The sequence below is a fragment of the Somniosus microcephalus genome, chromosome 11 (assembly GCF_052327205.1).
Source record: "Somniosus microcephalus isolate GS21.2 chromosome 11, FLI_Smic_1.0, whole genome shotgun sequence".
NCBI lineage: Eukaryota > Metazoa > Chordata > Chondrichthyes > Squaliformes > Somniosidae > Somniosus > Somniosus microcephalus.
This window is the reverse complement of record NC_140997.1, coordinates 25,012,110-25,029,473: the sequence shown is the minus strand read 5'-3', so window position 1 is coordinate 25,029,473 and position 17,364 is coordinate 25,012,110. Positions and strand designations below refer to the sequence as shown.

General features: G+C 46.3%; 1 protein-coding gene across 1 annotated transcript in view; it reads right to left on the bottom strand.

Annotated features, from left to right (window-relative positions):
• Positions 1-3,008: 3,008 nt before the first annotated feature.
• Positions 3,009-17,364, bottom strand: part of rpusd1 (RNA pseudouridine synthase domain containing 1) — a 36,807-nt gene continuing 22,451 nt past the window's right edge. The window contains exons 4-6 of the mRNA XM_086000380.1: positions 10,479-10,581; positions 9,302-9,403; positions 3,009-5,754 (exon numbers count right to left, since the gene is read on the bottom strand). Of these exons, the coding sequence (XP_085856506.1) occupies positions 5,363-5,754; positions 9,302-9,403; positions 10,479-10,581 (597 nt within the window). The 3' untranslated portion in view covers positions 3,009-5,362. The remainder of the gene's footprint in view (positions 5,755-9,301; positions 9,404-10,478; positions 10,582-17,364) is intronic.

Below are 17,364 nucleotides of genomic sequence, written 5' to 3'. Positions count from 1 at the left end.
GTTAGATATATTTCTTAAGACTAAAGGGATCAAGGGATATGGGGAGAAAGCAGGGACAGGGTACTGAGTTTGGATGATCAGCCATGATCTCATTAAATGGTGGAGCAGGCTCGAGGGGCCGAATGGCCTACTCCTGCTCCTATCTTCTATGTTTCTATGTTAATATAACAGTCCGTGATCAGGCTGCACTCCATATTATCTCTCTGTTAATGGCGCTTACACAGGTTATATCCAAATAATAAAGTATAAATAAATAATCGCAACCCCTGTGCTCGCTGGCCTACGTTGGTTCCTGGTCCAGCAACGCCTCAGATTTTAAATTCCCATCCTTGTCTTCAACTCCCTCCAACGGCCTCGCCCCATCCTATCTCTGTAACCTTCTCCAGCCATACAACCCTGTGAGAGCGCTCTGCGTCCCTCCAATACTCACCCCTTCCACTTCCTTCGCCCCTCTGTTGGCGGTCGCGCCTTCAGCTGTCTCGGCCCCTAAGCTCTGGAATTCCCTGCCTAAACCTCTCCGCTTCTCTCTCCTCCTTTAAGGGTGCTCCTTAAAATCTACCTCTTTGACCAAGCCTCTGGTCACCTGCCCTAATACCCAACGGCTCGGTGTCAGATTCTGTCTGATCACACTCCTGCGAAGCACCTTGGGACATTTAACTAAGTTAAAGGTGCTGTATAAATGCATATATACACGTGCTGCCGAAGGATATTTGAGGCTGACCCGCTATGCACCTCCCCCCACCCCTCGCATCCGGCTCGCCTCACAGGTAAAAATTCCGGCCAATATATCCATTCTGTGCCAGCATCATCCCACAGACAATGAGACGAATGGCCAGTTAAGCTGCTGCTTCTTTAATTCAGAATCTGGGGAGACTGGTGTCCACGAGCTGGCCCCCCCAGCATCAACACTGCTATAAATCTGGCTCCTTTTTCTTGGCAGCAGACCTGTAGGCCCATGGAATACTGGTTCTACGAATCTGCTGCCAGTGGCAGCGGATACAATTTAGTGTAAAGGCCAGGAGTCAGCTCACACACTGGCCTCCCTGAACCCAAACCAAAGCAGGGACAGTATAAGTGCAGCTTTAATCTAGTTTTGGTGGGATAGGCTGAAGGGGGAAAGCTAGATAGGACACCCGGAGAACCGCTCGTTCGCTCGTGGGTTTAGCATCTCAGAACAAAGCACAGTAGCTTTGACACATTGTGGAACTGCTACTGCAGCCCGCTAAGAGTTAAACCCTGTAGATGTCAAAACAAAAATAGCGTTTCAAGCTAACAAAAGTGAGGCAGTTAGCCCTCCAGGCACTGAACGCCCATGACTTGCTGGAAACTGGTCCGTTTTGCACATTATGAATCTGATTGAAACTAAATACCGTAAGGTTTTTAAAAATTTATTCGTTCACGGGATGTGGGCGTCGCTGGCAAGGCCGGCATTTATTGCCCATCCCTAATTGCCCTCGAGAAGGTGGTGGTGAGCCGCCTTCTTGAACCGCTGCAGTCTGTGTGGTGAAGCCACTCCCACCGTGCTGTTAGGATCAGGGAGTTCCAGGATTTTGACCCAGCGACCATGAAGGAACGGCGATCTACTTCCAAGTCAGGATGGTGCGTGACTTGTAGGGGAATCTGGAGGTGGCGGTGTTAGTCCCACTCCCGCTCTTGCCCCATAGCCCTGCAAATTTGTCCTTTTCAAGTATTTCTCCAATTCCCCTTTGAAAGTTACTGTTGAATCTGCTTCCACCGCCCTTTCAGGCAGCGCATTCCAAAATCATCGTAACTCGCTACATTAAAAAAAAGTCACCTCACCTTTCGGGTGGATGTAACTTTAGCAATAACGAGAGCACTCTGTACACTCCTCCGGGGCTGGATGAAAACTGCTGCACCCCCACCTCACTGAGGAGACGCTACTTTTTTGAGGCTAGAACGCGAAATTATTTGAGGGGCAATTTTTAAAAAACTGGGTGGTGGGGTGGTAACGGCTGTTTATTGCCGTGGAGGTTGGAAGTTCTTAGAATCATAGAAATTTACAGCACAGAAGGAGGCCATTCAGCCCATCTTGTCCGTGCCGGCCGACAAAGAGCTATCCGGCCTAACCCCACTTTCCAACACTTGGCCCTGTAGGTTACGGCACTTCAGGTGCATATCCAAGTACTTTTTACATGTGATGAGGGTCTCTGCCTCTACCACCCTTTCAGGCAGTGAGTTCCAGACCCCCCACCACCCTCTGTGAAAAAAATGCTCCTCCACTCCCCTCTAAACCTATGACCAATTACTTTAAATCTATGCCCCCTTCTGCTAAGGGAAATAGGTCCTTCCTATCCACTCTATCTAGGCCCCTCATAATTTTATAAACCTCAATTAGGTCTCCCCTCAGCCTCCTCTGTTCCAAAGAAAACAACCCCTGCCTATCCAATCTTTCCTCATAGCTAAAATTCCCCAGCCCAGGCAACATCCTTGTAAATCTCCTCTGTACCCTCTCCAGTGTAATCACATCCTTCCTGTAATGTGGTGACCAGAACTGCACACAGTATTCTAGCTGTGGCCTAACTAGTGTTTTATACAGTTCAAGCATAACCTCCCTGCTCTAATATTCTGCGCCTCGGCTAATAAAGGCAAGTATCCCATATGCCTTCTTAACCACCTTATCTACCTGTCCTGCTACCTTCAGGGATCTGTGGACATGCACTCCAAGGATCCTCTGCACTTCTCAGTGTCTTACCATTTATTGTGTATTCCCTTGCCTTGTTAGCCCTCCCTAAATGCATTTTCTCACACTTCTTAAAGCTATCAGGGATGGGCAGAAATTTCCGCAGCACACACCCATGAACCTGAAAAGTCCATGTGAACGTCAAGCTGTTATTTCTTTGCGTGGGTGTCCAGGAAAAATAAAATTTGAGGGAACATTGGTCCTGACCCAAGGAAATTTTTACACTGAAGCAGTTCTTAAAAAACAAAATAACTAACTAGCATTAAAACATTTTTTTGTTTAAAAAAATTACATAACAAGATTTAGATAGGTATAAAGAAAGGTGTCTGAATAATTTATTTGGAACATTAAAAGAACAAGCTTGGCACACACAGACATCCAGCAAAAAACAACCAATACATTACCCCACTGCAGGTACCTTTTAAAGGGGACATTCTTTCACATTCTGATCAGTGGATAATTCCATTGTAGCCCATCATCCCTTTTGTTTAAAAAACGTTTTGGTAAAAGTTACTGGCTTGGTCAGTAGATCTGACATGATTTAAAATGAGAACTATTGGGTCATGAGACTGTCTCCCTGCAGGGTGGGGGGGAGGGTTACTGGAAGTCATCTCCCTGTGGGGTGGGGTGGGTGCAGTAACAGGAGCCGTCCCCCTATCTGGTGAATGGGAAAGGTAAAACACAACAAACAGAACCGACTAGTCATGTTGCTGCTGCCCAATGATCATGTTGAATGCATTTAAATAGGAGCTCACTGTCAGGTTCCCTTTGAAAATTAAATACTTATCAAACTGATCCCAATTTATGCTGATTTTCATTTTTGGAAAATACTTTTTTCGGTCAGTGAGACATCTTCTTTCCACTTCAGGCACCTGTGTGAGTATTGATCGCTCGCAGGTGCGGTGCCACCCAGTCACAGTGTGCAGCTTTCTCTACTCTCTTCAGTTTGAAAGACACACCCTCCACTATACCCAGTGCAAAGTTTTCCATTTCACACGACAGCCACTTTCAGTTCTGACAAAGGGCTGTGTCTGAAATGTCAACCTTTGCCCTTTTCTTTACAGGTGCTGCCTGACTTGACGAGTGATTCCAGCATTTCCAGTTTTTTAAGTTAGACATTTTCACGGCCTCTCTAAATGAGTCTTGTCAATTCAGTGCCGGTTCATGCTGATAATACAGGCCCACTCAGCGTGCTTTCCATTGACCATTAACTTTAGATAATTATCACCAAAACTAACATTGTTTCAAAGTTAAAATGGCATAAAAGACAAACTAAGAATGAAAAATTAATATTAATTGGTGTAAATGAAGCCAGATCCTGGGCAGTTTTGTGCTGTACTGAAGCTCAATATATATCTGTGAAAGCTAACAAAAGATAGCTGGACTGGAACCAGGTCTCACTGCACCACCCAACCTCCCGCAATATTCCAATTCAGCCCTCGTTGTTTATACAAACACAGTTTTAAAAACTATTGTTAAAAATAGAGAATTTATTTTAGTGGTTTGATTTTCTTAAAAAGGGAATCGATTGTCCACTTAATCTTAAAGAGAGAAAGAAGTGGGATTTTGTTTCTCACCCAGGTGCTTGTGAATAGAATAACACAGAAGCTGCTCGTGATGAATATTGGCAGAAGCCATTTGAATGGGATAGATTAGCAAAGCCGAGATGTTTCCACCGAGAGTTCAAAACTAGGGGCCACAAATATAAGATGGTCACTAATAAATCCAATAAGGAATTCAGGAGAAACTTCTTTACCCAGAGAGTGGAGTAGTTGAGGCGAACAGCACAGATGCATTTAAGGGGAAGCTAGATAAGTACATGAGGGAGAAAGGATTAGAAGGATTGGCTGATAGGGTTAGAGGTAGAGCGGGAGGAGGCTCATGGGGAGCATAAACACCAGCAAAGACCAGTTGGGCCGAATGGCCTGTTTCTGTGCTGTAAATTCTATGTAAAGCCGATTCTTTCCAATTAGGCAATCATCCTGTCCCAAGTGACTTCTCTTTGTGGTCTCCCCAGCTCACCCAACATTTCAGTTAGTGTCAAATTCAGCCATTCCACCATCACACAAACAAAGCTGATGGCCGCCTGTCAACGGCAGCTGTTCCACCTCGCTGGGTGGACAGGAGTAGACGGTCCTGCTAAACCAATGGGTCGGTCCACAGGGAATCATTTGAGAGAAACTGGTTCCCGGCCGGTTGTCCCAATAGCGCGAGTGTCCTACTTAAGTGGCTTCCACTGCATTTCGCTGATGTTTAGTAAGAAATAGATACTTTATATTAAGAACTTTTTAAAAAGTAGTTAATTTAAAACCTGTTCCACTGTACGTTTCTCTGTGTGTGGAGTCATCAGGTCGGGCTGGTGCTAGAAAACGTGGGGAGGGGGAATGGCTCTCATGGGCACTGACCAACAAGTAAAAAAAATTAATTTGGTCATCAAAAGTGAGGGTTTCCCAATGGCTGTTAATCCAATAAACCGTTTAATGCAGACTGGATATATAGGGGGTGAAACTAGTCCATGCCAATAGTGCCAAACGGGCTCACAGCAAATCTGTTTACCACTGGATGCCGAGCTGACCATGGGTTTTTCCATCCCTCTCCCAAACAAAATGCTAACGGGCAGTTTCCAGCCAAAATAGTCCTCAGCCACCAAGGTCGTTAATATTAGCTCATTGCCCATTCATTTAACCACTGCACACATTTCTCTCTTTCTTCCTCAGTCTCTTCACTTGGTTCTTTCACCTGTATTTTCTCCGCTTGACTTTGAGGAATGCCGTTCTTGTCACGTCGCTTTGTCACACACCTGCCTTTCAGTCCCTTGATTATGTCGTGCAAACTATTGACACGCCAGCCCTGTTCCCAATTGCTGTCCACCAAGTGTGTGAAAGGGTCAGCCGTGGTCACCTCGATCAGCTCCCCCTCCACGGGGATCTGCAGGTGATGGGCATGAAGCATCATACGGTAAGGGCTGCTGTCCATCTTCAAGCTGTAGGTGAAGTCGCCCACTATGGGATGCCCCACAGAGCTGCAATGGACCCTCAGCTGGTGTGTTCGGCCTAAACAAATGACAAGACACACTGAATCGAGGCATCTCTACAGCAATCTGAAAGATAATATTTCCACCACTTAATCACAGGAATTCAGACAAGCAACATTACTGATAAAAACCAGCTTGGCCAAATCACTGATCAGCTTGTATCTCTAAGTAGCTCTTTCATTCCGCTGGTATTTTTCTAATCATTGCACCATTCCATTTAAAGGCGTACTTACTTGTTGCCAGACAAATTTAATTTTTTTAAATTTTATTCATTCACGGAATGTGCGTGTCACTGGCAAGGCCAGTATTTATTGCCCATCACTAATTGCCCTCGAGAAGGTGGCGGTGAGCCGCCTTCTTGAACCGCTGCAGTCCGTGTGGTGAAGGTACTCCCACAGTGCTGTTAGGTAGTGAGTTCCAGGATTTTGACCCAGCGACGATAAAGGATCGGTGATATACTTCTAAGTCAGGATGGCGTGTGACTTGGAGGGGAACTTGAAGGTGGTGGTGTTCCCATGTGCCTGCTGCCCTTGTCCTTCGAGGTGGTAGAGGTTGCGGGTTTGGGAGGTGCTGTCAAAGAAGCCTTTGTAAGTTGCTGCAGTGCATCTTGTAGATGGCACACACTGCAGCCACGGTGCACCGGTGGTGAAGGGAGTGAATGTTTAAGGTGGTGGATGGGGTGACAATCAAGGGGACTGCTTTGTCCTGGATAGTGTCGAGCTTCTTGAGTGTTGTTGGAGCTGCACTCATCCAGGCAAGTGGAGAGCATTCCATCACACTCCTGACTTGTGCCTTGTAGGTGGTGGAAAGGCTTTAGGGAGTCAGGAGGTGAGTCACTCACTGCAGAATACCCAGCCTCTGACCTGCTCTTGTAGCCACAGTATTTATGTGGCTGGTCCAGTTAAGTGTCTGGTCAATGGTGACCCCCAGGATGGTGATGGTGGGGGATTCGATGATGGTAATGCCAATGAATGTCAATGGGGAGGTGGTTAGACTCTCTCTTACTGGAGATCGCCATTGTCAGGCACTTGTATGGCGTGAATGCCACTTGCCACCTATCAGCGCAAGCCTGGATGTTCTCCAGGTCTTGCTGCTTGCGGGCACTAATTGCTTCATTATCTGAGGAATTGCGAATGGAACATTGTGCAATCATCAGCAAACATCCCCACTTCTGGTCTTATAATGGAGGGAAGGTCATTGCTGAAGCAGTTGATGATGGTTGGGCCTAGGACACTGCTCTGAGGAACTCCTGCAGCAATGTCCTGGGACTGAGGTGATTGACCTGCAACAACTACAACCATCTTCCTTTGTGCTAGGTATGACTCCAGCCATTCCCCAGTGACTTCAATTTTACTAGGTTCCTTGGTGCCATGCTCGGTCATTGGCTGGATTGAATTTGTCCTGCTTTCTGTGGACAGGACATACCTGGGCAATTTTCCACTTTGTCGAGTAGATGCCAGTGTTGTAGCTGTACTGGAACAGCTTGGCTAGAGGCGCGGCTAGTTCTGGAGCACATGTCTTTAGCACTACAGCCTGGATGTTGTCGGGCCCATAGCCTTTGCTGTATCCAGTGCACTCAGCCGTTTCTTGATATCATGTGGAGTGAATCGAATTGCCTGAAGACTCGCATCAGGAAGAGGCCGAGATGGATCACCCACTCAGCACTTCTGGCTGAAGATGGGTGCGAACGCTTCAGCCTTGTCTTTTGCACTCACGTGCTGGGCTCCGCCATCGTTGGAATGAGAATGTTCATGGAGCCTCCTCCTCCCGTTAGTTGTTTAATGGTCCACCAGCATTCACATCTGGATGCGGCAGGACTGCAGAGCTTTGATCTGATCCACTGGTTGTGGGATCCCTTACTTCTGTCTATAGCATGCTGCTTCCACTGGCACATCATTTTCAGGTACGCCAAATGCAAACAGTTAATTCTACAAACTACCTTATTCAGGGAACAAAAGGGGTCATATTATTACAGGTCCCAGGTGGTGCATGTAGGAAGTGACATAAGAAAACTACTAGGCACTTAGTCTAAGCGTTAAACAAAGCTTTAATCAACTGTTTTACAACATGGAGGTCTAGTTGTGTCCTTCACTAGTTCCTGTTAAGAATGTCCTGTGCAAGCTGGGCCCGTGCCCGAGTATTTATACTCTCCCTGGACAGCGGCACCCGTAGGCTGCTCAGTATTATTTCAGAAGTCTTTCTTTCATGAATGACTGATTCATGTCAGGAAGCTAATCATTCTGGCTCTCAATTTAATTATTTGATTACTGTAATCCAAAGAAAAGTAGAAGCTTTCCTTGTGGCTATTTGTTCTTTTTAATTCATACACGGGATTAAAGAAAGAACTTGCATTTATATAGCACCTTTCACGATTTCAGGACATCCCAAAGTGCTTTACAGCCAATGAAGTACTTTTGATGTGTAGTCATTGTTGTAATGTAGGAAACACAAGTTAGTGACTTAAGTAATATTTTTTAATTGGATTCTGTGGTGCTATAGTTTTAGGGGATTAATATTTGCTCATCAAGGTAGGAGTGGAACAGTTGCCTATTTTATGCACCTTAGTGTTCACATCAACCTCTCCTAGGTGAAGTATAATGCTGCTTAGATGGAGTATCAGCAGAAGAAACAGGATGTGGGCCCATGAGATCCCTCTACGGCCTTGTCCCTCGAACCTCCTCCAGCCCTACGAGATCATAGAATCAGATCGCTGCGCTCCTCCAATTCTGGCCTCTTGCGCATCCCCAATGTTCAATCGCTCCACCATTGGCGGCCGTGCCTGCAGCTGCCGAGGCCCCAAGCTCTGGAAATCCCCCCCTAGACCTCGCCGCCTCTCTCTCCTCCTTTAAAATGCTCCTCAAAACCGACCTCTTTGATCAAGCTTTTGGTCGCCTGTCCTTTTGGCCCGGAATTTGTGGTCAGCAGCAGAGCGAAGGCGTTGAGTATATTCAAGACAGAGATCGATAGATTTTTGAACATTAAGGGAATCAAGGGATATGGGGATAGTTCAGGAAAGTGGAGATGAGGTAGAAGATCAGCCATGATCTCATTGAATGGTGGAGCAGGCTCGAGGGGCCAAATGGGCTACTTCTGCTCCTATTTCTTATGTTCTTATGTGTTTATATAGTGTCAATATTAATCCCCATAGCCCTTCACAGCTAATGAATTGCTTTTTTAATGTAGTCACTGTTGTGTCAGCCAATTTGTACCGAGCAAGATCAAATAGCGATGAGACAAATTACCAGTTCATTTGTTTTTGGAGGTGTTGATTGAAGGGTAAATGTTGGACAGGACATTGGGAGAACTCCCCATCTCATCTGCGAACAGTGCCATCGGATCTTTTACACCCACCTGAACAGGTTAACTCTGTTTATCATCCCATCCAAAAGACCTCCAACTATGCAGCACTGAAATGTCAGCCTAGATTATGTGCTCAATCCCCCTCAGTAAGGCCTGAACCCACGACCAGAGACGAGAGTGCTACGACTGGGCCAAGCTAACACAATTATTTCAACGGGACTTTGCGTTTTATATATGGGGCTAGTGCTTTAGAGAGCATTACTAACCTGTTACTGGCTGCAGGAGTACTTTAGTAACTGGGTCTCCGCTGTAAGAACCTCTTTCCAGGACAGTCAGCTCAGTCTGAGATGGTTTGGGATTTTGACAACCTTTGCAGAATCACACAGAAGTAAATCCTTTAAATACTGTTTTCCTTTCTGCCACGGTACTCATCACGTCAAGCCACCTACTCCAGATAAACTCACACCAGATGCCTTTCCATTTAATCGCATAATGTAGTACTCCTAATCTAGACACAATGGTTCAATGCACAATTCTAATCCAGACAGAAATTCTCCCAATTATTCACATTCTGAAAACTCACTGTGCCGGTTTTGTGAATCTATTTACAGATTACATTCTTAATCTTGTTGTCTGTCAAGCAACACCTCTCTCACTTTGAGCCTCCAACTTCTCTCTCTCCCCCCCATCACAATCATACTGGTCCCTTATTTTAATCGATATTACGATGTTGTGTTCTTCTCTGCACGTTCCTCTTTTCCTTCTAGCCACATGGCCCGACACACTCTTCCTCATGTTAAAACTGAGTCTCAGTGCACCTTCTCCTATTCTATTTCATTCTTTCCCCACCCAGTCTTTCCTTCTTCCCGCAATGTTCTAAAACCCGAGAATAGGATTGTCGAATCGCTATTTCCACATTTACCTCATCTTCTCTTTCAACCTTGGTGGCTTCCTGCACGATGGGCTTTGGACTTTCACCTTCATTTCGGAAAGATGGCCGCCTGTTAAAAAGTTGAATCTCAACGATGGCACTGCGTTGATGCGCCAGCAACTCCCAACAGAGACTGACCTGCGACACGTGGATTGACGCCGACCACTCCCGCTCCTGGCGAGTGCCCCAATCTCAGAGACAAGATTGGACGGCTGGGCACCCTTGGCTGCTCTCGTGCACTGTCCAGTGAGAGTTGCAGGGCAGCGCTAGCAGAAGCCGACAAGCAGCTCTGGTGCATGGTGCGGGGGAAAGGGGAGAAGTTTATTATAAAGCAAATGTTTGCTCATTATCTCCCTAACTTTGCAGCCCCCAAAAAAACTGAGAAACTGTCCTGCAGCTAATGTTTAACCACTGAAGGCTATAACAATGCATCTTTCCACCATGCCTATGCAGCCCTCTTCATTCAGTGTGGTAAGGGTTCATCAGCTGCAAACTCCTTCTGTATACTTTACCCTGGGTTCCTTCAGCACACATCATGTGCGCCATTCCTTCTGTTGTGTTTTTACCGATTGCACGATCAATCGTCATCCTATCCATAGTGACGTGACCTCTGACCTGTGGCAAAGATGGCAGCATTAGAGTTCACACTTGTGCCAACAGTCCCATCCCACAAGTGAAAACTTTCCTTCTTCGGCCCCAGTTCATGATGCACTTCATTGGCCGTACAAGGACGTCCTGAGGTCGTGAAAGGCGCGATACCCATACGAGTCTTTTTTTTTTCTTTAAGTTGTATATCCTAAACTATTTCACAAACTTTCCAAATGTGTTGCAATTCTCCCCACCCACCTCAAACAGTTTACAACGAGGGCAACCACTGGGGGGCATTAATGAAATTTATTGCAAACCAACGGCTTAGTTTACACACTGCCCCCTTCAAGCTCTTTGATTACATTTTAATTTCCAGGTTATGAACTACAGAACCCCACTGAACAAAGTGCAGTCCCTTACATAACAGACTTCCCAACTTTAAGGTTAGTTAAGATATTGAAAAAACAAATGGAGGAAGGCACGATAATACAACATAACCACCTCCACCCCCCCCCCCTCCTCCCATTGGCTTCTGGGTGTGCAGTGAAGGTTTAAAATTACCAAGCAGATTTACAGCTTCTGAAGTTATAAAAAAAAAATGCAGAAAAGCATCGAGAACAACGTCAGTGGTTACAAAGCAGTAACGATTCAGAAGTTACAACAGAAAACGCTAGAAAAACTCAGCAGGCCAGGCAGCATCGGTGGAGAGAGAAACGGAGTTAACGGTTCAGGTCGATGACCTTTCGTCAGAATTGGAAAAAAAAGCAGGAAGAGGGAATAGATTTTAAAGCAAGCGGGGGCTGGGAAATGGGGGAGGGGATGAAAGAACAAAAGGGAAGGTCAGAGATAGGATAGAAAGCAGGAGAGAGTAGAGACATTGAGTAGAGATATTCAAGGAACAAAGGATGGCTCTGGATGAAGTGTGAATGGCCCTGGCAGAATGAAGGACAGCTGCCGTGTGGGAGGGAAGAAAAAAGCCCAGACAAAAGTGTGGATTAAAAAAAAAAGGGAAAAAAAGATATATATATATATATATGTGATAGGGGCCGAGGTTATGATCTGAAATTGTTGAACTCTATGTTGAGTCCAGAGGGCTGTAAAGTGCCTAATCGGAAGATGAGGTGCTGTTCCTCGAGCTTACGCTGAGCTTCCGTGGAACAATTCAAGAGGCCGAGGACAGTGAGGTCTGAGTGGGAATGGGGCGGTGAATTGAAATGACAGGCCACCGGGAGCTCGGGGTCCCCCTTACGGACTGAACGGAGGTGTTCCGCAAAGCGGTCACCCAATCTGCGTCTGGTCTCCCCAATGTAGAGGAGACCACGATTCAAAAGGTCCAGATACCAACATAAACGCCAAGGGGGTGAAATCTGTTTTTTTCGGTTCATTGCAAGACCCAAGGCTTCACTAAAGAACCTAAGATGTTTAACTCCTCCTGCGCAAAAACATGTCTGTTGCTCTTATTCCAATAGTGTTGTGGGATTTTACGTCCACCCGAGAGGGCAGTCGGGGGCCCCCTCGGTTTAACGTCTCATCCGAGAGGCGGCACCTCCGACAGTGCAGCGCTCCACTGGGAGTGTCGGACTGGATTATGGGCTCAAGTCTCTGGAGTGGGGCTTGAACCCACAACAAAAACTTAAGATTTATATGGCCCCCTTTAACATGCATAGATGCATTTAAAGGGAAGCACGAGGGAGAAAGGAGTAGAAGGTTATGCCGATGGGGTTCGATGAAGAGGGGTTCACTCGAAGGTTGAACTCCAAACCATCGTCAACACCTTCACCGAAGCGTACGAGAGTATGGGCCTTACACTAAACATCCGTAAGACAAAGGTCCTCTACCAACCTGCCCCCGCCACACAGTACTGCCGCCCGATTATCAAAATCCACAACAAGGCCTTGGACAACGTGGACCACTTTTCATACCTCGGGAGCCTACTGTCAACAGTGTGCCAGTGCAGCCTTCGGTCGCCTGAGGAAGAGAGTGTTTGCAGACCAGGACCTCAAACCCGGCACTAAGCTCATGCTCTACAGAGCAGCAGTGATACCCGCCCTGCTGTATGCCTCAGAGACATGGACCATGTACAGCAGGCACCTCAAAGCACTGGAGAGGTACCACCAACGCTGCCTTCGCAAGATCCTGCAAATCCATTGGCAGGATAGGCACACCAACGTCAGTGTTCTTGCTCAGGCCAACATCCCCAGCATCGAAGCTTTGACACGCTCGATCAGCTACGATAGACGGGTCACATTGTCCGCATGCCCGATACGAGACTCCCAAAACAAGCGCTCTACTTGGAGCTCCGGCCCGGCAAGAGAGCCCCAGGTGGGCAGAGGAAACACTTCAAGGACACCCTCAAAACCCTCAAAGCCTCCTTGAAAAAGTGTAACATCCCCACCAACACCTGGGAATCCCTGGCCCAAGACCGCACAAAGTGGAGGAGAAGCATCCGGGAAGGTGCCAAACACCTAGAGTCTCTTCGCCGGGAGCAAGCGGAAGCCAAGCGCAGGCAGCGGAAGGAGCGCATGTCAACCCAAGCACCTCACCCACCCGCCCCTTCAACCACCGTCTGCCCCACCTGTGACAGAGACTGTCGGTCCCGCATTGGACTCATCAGTCACCTGAGAACTCATTTTAATGTGGAAGCAAATCATCCTCGGTTCTGAGGGACTGCCTAAGAAGAAGAGGAGGGGTTGTAGGAGGCTCGTGGGGAGCATAAACATTGGCTTGGACCAGTTGGGCCGAATGGCCTGTTTCTGTGCTGTTAATTTTATGTAGCTATATGGCAGTAAATCAGACCATAACTGGTCAGATCAACTAATTCATGTGGAGAAGGGATTCTGATGTGAGTTTATTTCACCCAGTTTTTTACTCGAGCTATTTTTTGGTTTCCGTGTTTTAAGCTACTCCTGCTGGTGAACCCGAGCTCCCTAAATCCTCGAGTGTGTTTTCACTTGCCCCGACATCTACAACAACAACTGGCATTGCTGGAGCACCTTCAGTGTCGAAAACGTCCCACGGTGCTTCACAGGGGCGTAATCAGACAGAAACAGATGCTTAAACCCAAAAAAGGAGATAGTAGGAGCGACCAAGAAGATTGATCGGAGGTGGGTGGGTTTATGGGGAGGAGATGGAGGGAGAGAAGCAGATGGGTTTAAGAGAAGGAAAACAGAAAGAAAGACTTGCATTTCTATAGCGCCTTTCATGACCAGCGGACATCCCAAAGTGCTTTGCAGCCAATGAAGTATTTTTTTTGGAGTGTAGTCACTGTTGTAATGTGGGAAACGCGGCAGCCAATTTGCGCACAGCAAGCTCCCACAAACAGCAATGTGATAATGGCCAGATAATCTGTTTTTTGTTATGTTGATTGAGGGATAAATATTGGCCAGGACACCAGGGATAACTCCCCTGCTCTTCTTCGAAATAGTGCCATGGGATCGTTTACGTCCACCTGAGAGAGCAGACGGGGGCCTCGGTTTAACGTCTCATCCGAAAGACGGCACCTGACAGTGCAGCACTCCCTCAGCACTGCACTGTAGTGTCAGCCTAGATTTTTGTGCTCAAGTCTCTGGAGTGGGACTTGAACCCACGACCTTCTGACTCAGAGGTGAGAGAGAGTGCTACCCACTGAGTCACGGCTGACACTGTGGAACTCCAGAGCATGGGATAATGAACTGAAAACTTTTTTATTAAGATTACTTCAGCTACTATTTCTGGCCCATGCCCTGTGGGATCCTTATTTTCAGGTGAGAGAATAACACTATACTAGATCTTATTTTAGGCTTTAAATGCCTCACAAATGTGTTAAATAGTAATAGAAACAGCACCATAACATACATTTACAGTAGTAGTCAAACTCTGCTATCTCCTTGTATAGTGTATTGCAACTCCTGCACTAAACTATACTCCTGTAGTAAACTATACTATAATTGATTGTCATACATAGTTTCTCTTTTTATTTTCTTACCACTACAGAATGTATCTGGCTTAGTTAACTCTCTTCCGGAATTTCAGTCAGACTCTCTTCAAAAAGCTCCAGATACACGCTGATCTGAAAAAGGCCGGCTGATTGAAACCTTTCAAGCAGTTATCGGGGCTTCGTGCATTTAAAATACCGTCGGCTTAATTCTGACACATATTTGAACCAATCACACCTGATTATATTGGAGCCGAGCGGCTTGGCTTCTGTCCAGGACATGTTTGGACACAAACCGAAAAATCACTGCGACAGAATGAGCTGGAACATTTTTCCGCGAGTGAGGGTGATTTTTGTAAACTCCTTATGCACCGCGGCAGAGTTAAAGAAGCCATAGACTAGGCTCCTATTCCCTCAAGTATAGAAGATTAAGGCGTGATCTAATTGAGGTGCTTAAGATGATTAAAGGATTTGATGGGGCCCGAGAGAAACTATTTCCTCTGCTGGGGGTGGGGGGGGGGAAGGGAGTCCCGAGCAAAGGGGTCATAACCTTAAAATTAGAGCCAGGCTGTTCAGGGGCCAGGTCAGAAACATTTCTTCACACAAAGGGTAGCGGAAATCTGGAACTCTCTCCCCCAAAAGGTTGTTGAAGTTAGGGGTCAATTGAAAATCTCAAAACTGGGATCGATAGATTTTTGTTCGGCAAGGGTATTATGGGTTACGAAACTAAGGTAGGTAACAGGAAACTCTCTTTTAACCGGCACCTAAAAAAATAACCGGAAATCTCTGTTAACCGGCAAAATTCAGGAGTAGGTTCAGGTAAGTTTTATTTCATATTAGTGGCAGTTCCTGGATCTGTGGCTGTGTAACTGGGGTTTGTGCACTTGTTGCTAAGCAACAGGGACGCTTGGTCTGTAGCCGGAGTTCCTGCACATGTTGCTAAGCAACAGGGAAGCCTGGATTTGTTGCTGCGTACGGAGCTCTCGTACCTTTTAAACTATACCTCTCTGTAATCCGGACTTTTTGATAAACCGGCACCACGCCGGTCCCATTGGTGCCGGATAATAAAGATGGAGTTAAGATACAGGTCAGCCATGATCTAACAGATTGGCGGACCAGGCTCCAGGGGCGGAATGGCCTGCTCCTGTTCCTATGTGCCAAGCAAAATCTTAGACAAAAGGCTTCATTTCTGCCACAGTGATTACAGGAGAAGAATCACTGCTTCGTTAAATCATTCAATTCTAGTGTAGATTTTCAAAAGAACATTTTTTTTTGGCCAGTTGGGACATCAGAAGCATGTGGAAACCCCATCACAATGCTTGAAGCAAACGACTGAGAAAATCCACACGTTTCCGCTTGCTTGATATGGAGTGCACGCTCTCATATACCCACCCTGGTCTCTGGTTAGTGGGGTTTGCCTCTACAGAGAGAGTGTGTTTCTTCACTCTGGTATCAAAAACTACTCCTGCGGATTTCTCAGTCATTTGTTTCAAGGGCACTGAAGTCTGATTTCTCTGTGTCAGGCACGCTACTGACCAGAAATAAATAAATCAGGAAATCGTCACATAAAACAAATGAATTCATGAAGCAATGATGATCACCGCAAACCCCTGCTGTTACTGATCGGTGTAGCCAGATAAGCTCATCATTCTCTATAAAGGCAACAAAGCCATCTAGTGGCCAGGATTGGGAACTGCATCAATTATCGAACCATATGGGCAAGAAATTCAGGTCCCCACAGGTGAGTACGCGCTGGGTACTCACGCGTAGGGCCAACGAAAGTGCCGGTCTCGTGCATGCACTGCGCATGCGCTGGAAACCGGAACTTCCGTTCCCTTGAAGGAAGGGGTTCACAGGTCGAGCGCGTGCGCCAGAGAGGCAGCGCGTATGCCTGGAACTTCCGGTTTTTTTGCAGGTTTCTCCGGGAGGGTAAGTCTCCAGGAGCTACGCTTTTAAAAAGCAGTCGCAAGGCCTGCTTTTAACAAGGTAAGTGGTGAATTAAGTAAAATTAAAACATTTTTTCCACAGGTTTATTATTTTTAAATACTTTAAAGAAAGGTAAGTTTATTTTTAGCCCCGTTAAAAACTGTAATTAATATTTACAAAAATTAAAATTATTGTTTAAAATAGTTATTTTATGTATTTTATAGTTATTTTAAAAATGTGATAAAAAAATGTATTTGAAGTTATAGTTAGGTTTTGCAGGGCTGAATTGTATTCATGGATTTGACAAGTCTTCCTGTCAAATCTATGAATAGATTCCCTGCTACGATTGGCTCTCCACGGCCCACGTGATCCCAGGGGACGCTTCGAACTAACTACGCCCCTGGGATACGCAAGCACTGCGCGCCGGCAGCTGGAGGAGGCCCGGGATTGGAATCCCACGCGGGCCCACAGCTCAACGGCCAGCGCGCAAGGTAAGTGCAGGTCGGGGGCTTGCACCCGCGGGAAGCCTCCAACCCAAATTTCTGGCCTATTGAAAAATAGGAGCAGGAGTAGGCCATTCGGCCCTTCGAGCCTGCTCAGCCATTCAATATGATCGTGGCTGGTCCTCTATCTCAATACTATATTCCTGCTCTCTCCCTATACCCCTTGATGCCTTGTGTGTCTAGAAATCTATCTATCTCCTCCTTAAATATATTCTTTAATTTGCTTTAATTTTGCACACTGACCTCTTATGTGGGACTTTATCAAAGGCCTTCTGAAAATCCAAATACAGTCTCAGGATACAGGGTAGGACATTTAGGACTGAGATGAGGAGAAATTTCTTCACTCAGAGGGTGGTGAACCTGTGGAATTCTCTACCACAGAAGGCTGATATTTAAGAAGGAGATAGATAGATTTCTAGACACAAAAGGCATCAGGGGGTATGGGGAGAGAGCGGGAATATGGTATTG